Source organism: Populus euphratica, unplaced genomic scaffold (assembly GCF_000495115.2).
Source record: "Populus euphratica unplaced genomic scaffold, PopEup_1.0 scaffold50.1, whole genome shotgun sequence".
NCBI lineage: Eukaryota > Viridiplantae > Streptophyta > Magnoliopsida > Malpighiales > Salicaceae > Populus > Populus euphratica.
In genome coordinates, this window is record NW_011499870.1 from 203,804 (window position 1) to 212,747 (window position 8,944).

At 38.0% G+C, this 8,944-nt stretch overlaps 2 protein-coding genes across 2 annotated transcripts in view; both read right to left on the reverse strand.

The window, feature by feature from the left end:
• The window catches only part of GEX2 (gamete expressed 2), a 6,426-nt gene extending 1,248 nt beyond the window's left edge, over window positions 1–5,178 (reverse strand). Inside the window, exons 1-13 of the mRNA XM_011028339.1 lie at window positions 5,100–5,178; window positions 4,590–4,913; window positions 4,010–4,348; window positions 3,512–3,838; window positions 3,038–3,238; window positions 2,847–2,953; window positions 2,631–2,772; window positions 2,079–2,387; window positions 1,779–1,903; window positions 1,257–1,474; window positions 910–1,137; window positions 574–803; window positions 186–424 (exon numbers count right to left, since the gene is read on the reverse strand). Coding sequence (XP_011026641.1) covers window positions 186–424; window positions 574–803; window positions 910–1,137; window positions 1,257–1,474; window positions 1,779–1,903; window positions 2,079–2,387; window positions 2,631–2,772; window positions 2,847–2,953; window positions 3,038–3,238; window positions 3,512–3,838; window positions 4,010–4,348; window positions 4,590–4,913; window positions 5,100–5,178 — 2,868 coding nt within the window. The remainder of the gene's footprint in view (window positions 1–185; window positions 425–573; window positions 804–909; window positions 1,138–1,256; window positions 1,475–1,778; window positions 1,904–2,078; window positions 2,388–2,630; window positions 2,773–2,846; window positions 2,954–3,037; window positions 3,239–3,511; window positions 3,839–4,009; window positions 4,349–4,589; window positions 4,914–5,099) is intronic.
• A 626-nt stretch (window positions 5,179–5,804) lies between these two features.
• Window positions 5,805–8,895, reverse strand: LOC105127004 (probable receptor-like protein kinase At5g39030). Its single transcript, XM_011028076.1, has 4 exons — window positions 8,001–8,895; window positions 7,524–7,553; window positions 7,417–7,446; window positions 5,805–7,118 (listed from the first exon to the last, which is right to left on the reverse strand). Exons 1-4 carry the CDS (start codon window positions 8,830–8,832, stop codon window positions 5,983–5,985), a joined length of 2,028 nt encoding a protein of 675 aa, XP_011026378.1. The 5' UTR covers window positions 8,833–8,895; the 3' UTR covers window positions 5,805–5,982.
• Between the last annotated feature and the right edge of the window lie 49 nt (window positions 8,896–8,944).

The window sequence follows — 8,944 nt, forward strand, 5'->3', positions numbered from 1 at the left end:
CCCACAGGGGGAAAGAGAATTAGAGAAAAAGATCAATTACAACGATGATTGCCAACTTCATTTAAACAGTCTTTTTGTAAAGTGAATTAGGTTGATAATCTCAACTAAGTCACTTCCCAAAGCCAGAAGCACATTATCGAAACATTTTTTCCCCTTAACCTTCAACATAAAAGAAGCTTACTCACATCATAGGACAGTTTTTGCATGACACTGTTGCATTCATTAAGCGGCCCCCGGAATCTGACTCCATTAGCTTTGACCATAAAATGTCTTGAGATAGAAACATATGTCTGTATTGGTTGCCACTGATAACTACTCATCACCTTAAGTTCAGTTGTCTTAAGAAGCTCAGCTGCTAGACTGGTTACCAAGAATCCCTTGTCTACTTCCACTGAAAATGTGACTATAAATCCAGACTCATTGCCTGCAAATAACCCACACAAAGAAAATCAAGTCCCTGAAAACATTTCTGTCAATTATACTTACCATTTTACTGTCTTAGGTCTTGAGAGTAAAATAGTCAATCAAGTCCTAAGTAATTTTGATGGCTAAACAAAATGTTCATGTATATACCAGGGTATCGAAGAAGGTCTGGATCTCCAACAGAGAACTCAAACTTGTCTATCGCTTTGTCAAATATCAGTGACTCGTCCTCTTTACTCTTCAGTGTGATAAATTTAGGGATTTTAATAACCGGAGGATCATTGACAGGCTCAACAGAAACTGGAACATCCAGGTCATTCTTTCCATTCTTGTTGGTGGCAGAAACATGAATAACATCATCCCCGTAGAAATTCTCACTTCTGAATAGAGTAAGGAAAAACAAGTTATCAGTAACATAGGATTCATAGAATAAATGCTTAGATGAGAAATTATAAGGGGAAAAGATTGTGATTCTGTAGATGCTACCCAAGATACTGAATCGATTGAAGAGCTAGATTGATTGCTTCTACACCACCTTCTAAGATTAAATCTTTAGCTGCATCATCCCCTTTCTTTGCAGAAAATTCACCCCAAATGGGCTGCCAAAACTGCATCAGCACAGGAGACAAGAACACAGTCCCAGATCGAGCGCTGAGAGTGACACAGATTTTCTCTGTTGGATCCGAGTATTTTATCACAATCGCAGAGAAACCACTGCAGTGAGGGGAAGTGATGAATAAAAAGGACCAATCATCATGGATTGAATTATCCAAAAAAAACCTTTCAAATATGGTGCGACTAAATTAAAAGTACAGTGGCAGATGATACCCTACCCATATCTGGGACCTATCACATCTTCAGTTGCTTGCAATTGGATTGGAAAGGAAATGAACTGAGGTGGGATGTTGAGAACAGAAATGATTACGGAAGCAGTAGCAAGGTTTCCATTTACATCAGATAGTGTGTATGTAAAAGAGTCATTCCCGTAATAATCTTTATAAGGAGTGTATCTAAAGAGATGTCCATTCTGTAAAAGCGAACCACGATCTGGCTGACAAAGCAGAATACATAGCAGTTAAGTGATTTTTCCAAGAAAATTCTTCCGAAGAAAGCATTATTCATAATCTTAAATGTGAAATAGCAAGTAGTGATATACTATCTAACATGAAAAGAGTAAGTCCTGATATTAAAATTTTGGACCAAGGAATCACCAAAGCATGGATTTGTACTTTCAGTAGTTTAAAACCTCGTAATTTCTCAGTCAGACTGAGAAACATTTCCTTGAATGTAGCATGTGAGAGAGGCACGAGAAGATCATCAAAGAGCATGAAAAGAACTCGGACTTCATGACTTACTTTCGATAATTCAACAATACTTGCATTGTTGCCGGCAAAGTAGTCATTCGCCAAGACATCGAAAGCAATAGACTCATCCTCCCAAACCGAAATGTTATCGTCGTTGGCCTTGGGAAAGTATTCAACTGAAAGATGAAGAAAACAAGAAAAAGTCACTACTTGAAGCATAGTTGGAAGGAGAAACAAGCTCATACGTAATAATATCATGCCAATAATTCAAGTGCAGATTGCTATACCAGAGGGACTACCATTATATGCTTTTGATGATTGTCTATAATGGAGGGGAGCTGTAAAACATACCACCATACACGTTGACTCCGAAGGGGCAGGGTGACAAACGTTTGCCATCAAAAGAAACACACATCTCATAAGTTCCAACATCCTTAACCACATATCGAATGCAGTATGTACCATTATCGTTATCCACAAACATTCCACTTGAAAAACCAGACTTGTTAACTGAAGCTATCTCTAGTGTCAGTCTTGACTGCTGGGATAGGACAGGATTAAAAAATGAATCCACCAGTTGCACTGCCATTTCATTTTCAATCATCTTTGGCGCCCTCGAAGAAAATTTCTGAATTTTCGAGAGTGATACATTAACCTCACCTACATCACAGTAGAAACCTCTTTGTAAAACAGAAATTGATGCAGTTACCCCCATTATTATCAGGAAATTCAAAACAGAACAAGAAAGCTCAACAACATATATGACTACCAAAATGGAAGTTCAGACCTTGATCTTGTAAGAAACCAAGAAATGATTGAACCATAAACAGCATGTCTTCTTGATGAATGGCAACGAAAATTTAGGAAATCGGTCCAAATCAAAGGTTAAATTACTGACAATACCTGCTCTCACTTCCTTTCTGAATGAATGGCCACCATTCAGCAAAACATTTCCACAAAACACATAAATTTCATAGATTCCACTCTTTTCAGGAGTGTAAATCACATTAAAAGCACTGGCCAGAACTTTTGAGTTTCCTGTAGACTGAATCAAAATAGAAATAGTTAGAATATGCAGTACAACCGCGCCTGAAGGGAATATGTAAATCAACATCTTACAATTTTTCCTAGATCAACTGAGGATACGGGAGCAATTTCAGACGGTGCCAGAGCAATTTCTGCTTGACGGATAGAACTATTGCCCACTCTTGGAGTAGATACATTTCCTATTTCATAGATCCATGCTTCATTGTTAGATTTTCTGAATTGTTCATTAAGAGAAAACTTTATGATTTAAAAATTTCATATACCATTAACAATTGGATTGATGCTTGGCTTTACTGAATAGGAATCAGTTTCCCTTATTATCTGCACTCGAATGCTTTCTACTCCGACAAAAGATGGATATTGAAAAATGTCATTCAAATAAATTGAAAATTGTGCAATTTCACCAGCAGTGGAATCATTTAAACCAGATCCATTGATTATGCTGGATGATCCATCAGCATAACCTGTTCAAATTAAAACATAAAACGAGCGCCACTTCAGAAAGAAAATATAACTTTATATTAAGCAATTAAAGCATGAGAAGTCAATTATGCTATACCACAAGAAAAAAGCAAACCTAGTTTTGGACCTAAAAAACTGGTAGGGAAGCAATTCATTACAAGTGGGAAAATTAAGAGCAAAAGGCTGCCCAGAAGAGACGGCTAGACTATGCAAAGGGATAAACACTGACACCAAATGATTGTTAAATACCAAATTCAGCAGCATGTTACACTCACCTATGAACACATTAAAAGAAAATGGCATGTTGGAGATGCTTCTATTATGTTTTGTATCTGATATAGTGAGCAAGAAGTTTCCTGGTTCCAGCAGACTGAAGGAACATAACTGAATTCCTGGCATCACCTTGGTGAAGCTCATATCTGCAAGAGGTATAGACAGATTCATCTCCTCTTCAACAACATTGGTGTCGAATTCATAGAATCCTAGAACAGGGTTCCCATATTTATCTTTCTGGTGTATACAAGTTTCCATCTTGGAGAATATTTGCCATGCATTTGTTTCAAACTTCCAAGTGGCCTCACAAGTGGAAACATCGACAGGTCCTGGTAAAGGCAGTTCAAAATCTTAACAAAAATAGGAAAAGATAAATGCTAAACAATTGAATGAACAAAATAACAGCAATGAAATGACAACGAATTTGGAGCAGAATAAAAAACTGTGTGTTTCCTATAAAAACAAGTTATTAGCTGATGATAAATGCTACAGCACATCACCTGGATTCACCTTATACAGAAGCGGACAGCCATTCAAGGTCTGATTTCCTCCTTCCACATGCAACAATAAATTTCCAGATTTTGTAGCAATAAACTCGAGAATGATCTGACCAAATTCATTCCAGCCTATGTGAGTGATGTCTGGCACATTGGCAATGCTACCGTTTTCGTAAAGTCCAGATACAGTAAAATTAAAAGGACGTAGTTCTTGTCCCGTTGAAGTAACATTATTCCCAAATGCATCTCTAGGAACAATCAAAACTGTAGCTTTAGCCCCAGCTTCAAACTCATTTTCGAGATCCCTCCATGACGCAATGCAGGCAGATGCATATATTTTCCCTTCAGTAAAACAACACCGACTATGGTTAGCAATTTAGCATACATTTTGAAGGTTATTTGCTCACTGTTATTGATGAACCAAAAAAACATTTAGTTGAACACAACAGATCCAAAAGAGTCACCCTTAGAACTTCAACAAATCTAGCCTTTTCCCTAATCAAGAACAGTAACTAAAATATCAATCAACACAAAAATGAACCAAAACTTGAACTGATAATGCTGCAAGAACTATATAAAAAACCTGCTTTAACTTCAAAATGGAGAGAAGAATCAAAGACATGAAAAGGGCCATCTTCAATAAAAACATTAAAAACTCCAACCCGTATTGGAGTGAAAAGAATTCTCCAAGCATCCGTATCTTCTCCTGAAAAATCAAGTAAAACTCCAGACACAAAACAAGAATTCCCCATCTTGCCATTCACTGTTATTTTAGGACTAAAAGCATTTCCTTTACTCCTGTCAAACTCTCCTAGCACTTTGATCTTTATAGTTGCAACATCTCCTGCTTGGAATGTGTTGTTGTCGCCGAACCAACTGAAAGCAAAGTAGGGTCCTTGTGTTTGCTCTGTAAGAAATATCAAGTTATCAATAAACTGTCGCTCACTTTTTTACAAATTAGTCGCTGAACCAACTGAATACAAAGTAGGGTCCTTGTGTTTGTTCTGTAAGAAATATCAAGTTATCAATGAACTGTCGCTCACTTTTTTACAAATTATAGTGATGTTAAAGGATGATTTTTTAGACAAGGTACCTGATCTTACAGGTGTAGAAGCCAATGATGCAACGAAAATGAGGCAAAAGAGTGAAACTAAGTGAACTTCGAGTGCCATGACTGAGAAAGAAACTCAAAGTTTGTGAATTTATGTCTCTGCTTTCAAATGGGATGTGTAAACTGTGCTTAGCAGAGCGGTTTATGGCGGTTTACCAACGGTTGGGTTCTCCAAATACACGTGACTTTTGATGCCATAAACGGCTTAAACGACAGGTTGTAGTGAAAACGACATGTCTTTGAGCTGGAAGGGCAACTTGTGCATTGGATCCATCCATTTTGTTTGAAGTCTTCTGAAGAACGTCATTGAGCAGGCATTTTGATTCTGTTTGAAGTCCACTGCCATCTGCTTCTCTATCTGAATCCTACTTTCTCCACAACCACGGAAGCAGAAGCTCTAGAATACCTGTGCTGAAACGGCTAAGGACTAGAAGACATTCATTGCCGAGAAGAAAGAAAGTGTTTCGAAGAAATGGGGGAAGGTATATGCTGTTGGCTGTTGAATGATGAGGTCTCATGTATTGGCATTTACGGGATAGTGGGGAGTGGGAAAGACAACGTTGGCTATGCATATGTCCATAATCAAATTCTTGAGAGATCAGACATTTTATATAAAACTTGGATTGAAGCATACCTTTTTTGAAATCATAGTAAAACGAATCAAGAAGAATATCTATCAGTTGCAGATTTGATCTAAAAATTTCATCTGATAAGAACGTGGATCAGTTCAAACCAAACAAGCCAACTAGGACTCTCTTAGCTAGTTACACAACCAGAAAATAAGGTATTAACTATCAAAGAACTAGTATCATTGATGGGACAAGCCTTCCCCTGCACATGAGCAGACTATTTCATACAAGATCACTTAATTATATGCATTTTCAATCAAGCTGACTGATTCAGTAGAATAATCAGACATGGAAGATGACTCTCCACAAGTGCTCATTGGTTTCTCATCTAGATTTAGAACAGGTTTCGGAGGAAGTTGCAGGCTTTCCATATCTCCTTCAAGCATCTCCACAACTTCGTTCATTGCAGGGCGATTCAGAGGGTTCATTTGTATACACCACAACCCTGCAATAATCATCTTCTTGACTATCTTTTCTCCCTCTTCCGTGCCACCATCTCCAATCTCTATAGCTTTCTCATTAGAGACTTGGTCATGAACCCAATCTGGCCAGTACTTTTGGCTTGAATTCTCTGTCAATACGTTCAGGTTCTTCCTTCTGCCTGCCATTTCCAATAGCCACATTCCAAAGCTATAAACATCAGCTTTGTATGAGACGCGCCCGATGTTCTTGTAGAACAGCTCTGGCGCCATGTAGCCTATCGTTCCCCCTGCTGCAGTGAGAGATTTCTCGGTCTCATTTGCTGGGCACAACATAGCAAGCCCAAAGTCAGAAACTTTTGGAGCGAAGTTTTCATCGAGAAGAATGTTGTGAGGCTTGATGTCAAAATGTAGGATCTGCATCTCACAACCTCGATGTAGATATTCGATGCCATGAGCCACTCCAAGGGAAATCTCATGCAGTTTTTCCCAGCTTAAAGAGACAGATCTTTCTTGAGAAAAAATGAAATTATTGAGAGATCCATTGGGCATGAAATCATATACAAGAGCGCGCTTTAATCCCTCAGCACAAAAACCAACTAGTTGCACTACATTGGTGTGGCGAATCCTTCCAATGGTAGCGACTTCATTGATGAAATCTTGTCCATTAGCCTTGGATTTGCCCAGCAATTTTATCGCTGCAGAATGCCCACTGCGAAGCTTTCCCTTGTACACACAACCAAAACCTCCTTCACCCAATTTTTCCTTGAAACCTCCGGTCATCTTCTTAATCTCTGAATAAGAGTAGCTTACGACTGGCATAAGATTGTTATGAGTCTGTAGGAATTCCTCAACTGTGTCATATGCTGATAGATGTCTTCGTCGCCATTTATAGATCAAGAATGCAATCACAAACGGACTCCCAAAGATAAATTTTGGCCCCTGAAGTAGTGCTGTGTGTGAAATTTGAAGGGGGGAATCAAAGACCGAAATCATGACTATTTGTAATTGATTATAAGATAAACACACAACATGTATTAGGTTTGGTGTTAGAATTTTTTCGCCTAGTTGAAAAATCATCCAAATCTAGACCATCAAGATTTGTAGAAAAGCGTACTCTTAACCAAAAGGTATGTCTCAGAACTTGACATAAGAAGACATTTAGGAATTATCATTTTGTATCTGCTAATAAAAGATGATCCAATATCATAGCTTGAAAAAATATAAATAATCAATAAGGGAAGTTCTTACCAATGAACATGGATGCAAACACCAGCACGGCTGCAGAGAAGGTAAACAAATTTAGAGATATTATAGTAAGAATTAAGCATGAAGAAGTGGGGAGATAGAATCCTCACTTGCGGTTATCCAGAACCAAGAAAATCCGTCTGTACCAAGAGATCAGTTACAAAGATTAGATTTGTGATTTGAGAAAATATATAACGGAGGTTATTACAAGACGAAAGAAATTTTGAAGAAACTAGTGAATGACTTAGCAAAATTATCCTGGTTTTACGTTTTGAATTCAAATCTTGAGGTTAATATCGAGAAGATTTTATTAATTTTTTCTGAATGTATTAAAGAAGCGAAACTTAGTTTTGTTTGAATAAATTTGCTGAAAATTGGTATAAAAATATCATTTATCGTCGAATAAAAGAAAACCACGAATTATTATGACAAATGATATAAGTCATATGACCATCTGCAGCCTATGATAGCTTGATTGAACTGACCGTACGATCCTCAGCACTACAATAGGATGCAGAAATGGGGAAATCATGCAAGGAGAAGTTGAAGATAGAAAAACGAACAGTTTGTTACTCAATATTGCCCACCTATGCAGTGTGTATTGTACGAATCATCGATGTAGCATCCATTCGCACAGCTTGCTCTACACATGCTATTGTGCCATGAAAGCTCAAACCCATATGCCAGCTGACTGTGAATTTCCTTATAGGACATGCTCTTGTAATCCTTGACTGGCAACAACGTCATCCTCTCTAAGCTGCACAATTCCATCAAATCCGAGGCCTTCATGCCACCAACATTCACATAAGAACGCATCGAGAGAGAAACATTGGAATATTTTGCTCCATTAAGGCAAGTGCCAGTGTCTACGTACAGAGGAGAATCCACTGGATTTGCGCAGTTTATGAAAATCATTATCTGCGATAACGGAAGAGGCTTGTATTCGGGAAACCATTTCCGCCCTGTCTTTCTGTATTGAAACCATGTATATGGAAATCTGATATGATCAAAGCGTGTATATGTTGAAGTAAAAATAGTATATGCCCTTCTGGAATTACCTAGGCTATCAAATGCTAAAGAAAAATCAGGAAGCGAAGAGCAATCATTTTCTTTAACCCCAGCATCAACCACTCGGATTGTCAAGTTGTTGTAGTTGATTGCCTGCACGTAGTATTTTCGTGAGTCTAAATACAATACTGTGGAGATATTTTTCTCGCAGTAGAGGGTATAGTTAAAGGGGCTGCTAATATTATGATTTCCACAGTTAGATGGATCACTGTTTAGTCTCAAGGGGTAGCTAATAGTATGATTGCCACATGAAGAAGGGGCACAGAGATTGTTATCCTCGCAGTTGCAGGTTTGGAGGACTAGCAGCAGGAGCAGTAAGGCTATGTAGCCAGCAAAGAGGAGCCTAGACATGGGTGGAGAAAGAGTGCGTAGTCCACAATCAATCCATCAAGTATTTAAAGACAACAGTTAGAGCTGTAATGATAGAATAATATAAATTATATTTTAAAAATTAACTTGATTT

What these genes read in the sequence shown, in the direction of transcription:
- LOC105127004 (XM_011028076.1), bottom strand. Translation starts at nt 8,832, where the DNA reads ATGTCTAGGCTCCTCTTTGCTGGCTACATAGCCTTACTGCTCCTGCTG. An exon ending in GTACAATACACACTGCATAG is followed by an intron (nt 7,554 to 8,000) that starts GTGGGCAATATT and finishes CTCTTGGTACAG; the next exon opens with ACGGATTTTCTTGGTTCTGG. An exon ending in GTTTGCATCCATGTTCATTG is followed by an intron (nt 7,119 to 7,416) that starts GTAAGAACTTCC and finishes TTTCACACACAG; the next exon opens with CACTACTTCAGGGGCCAAAA.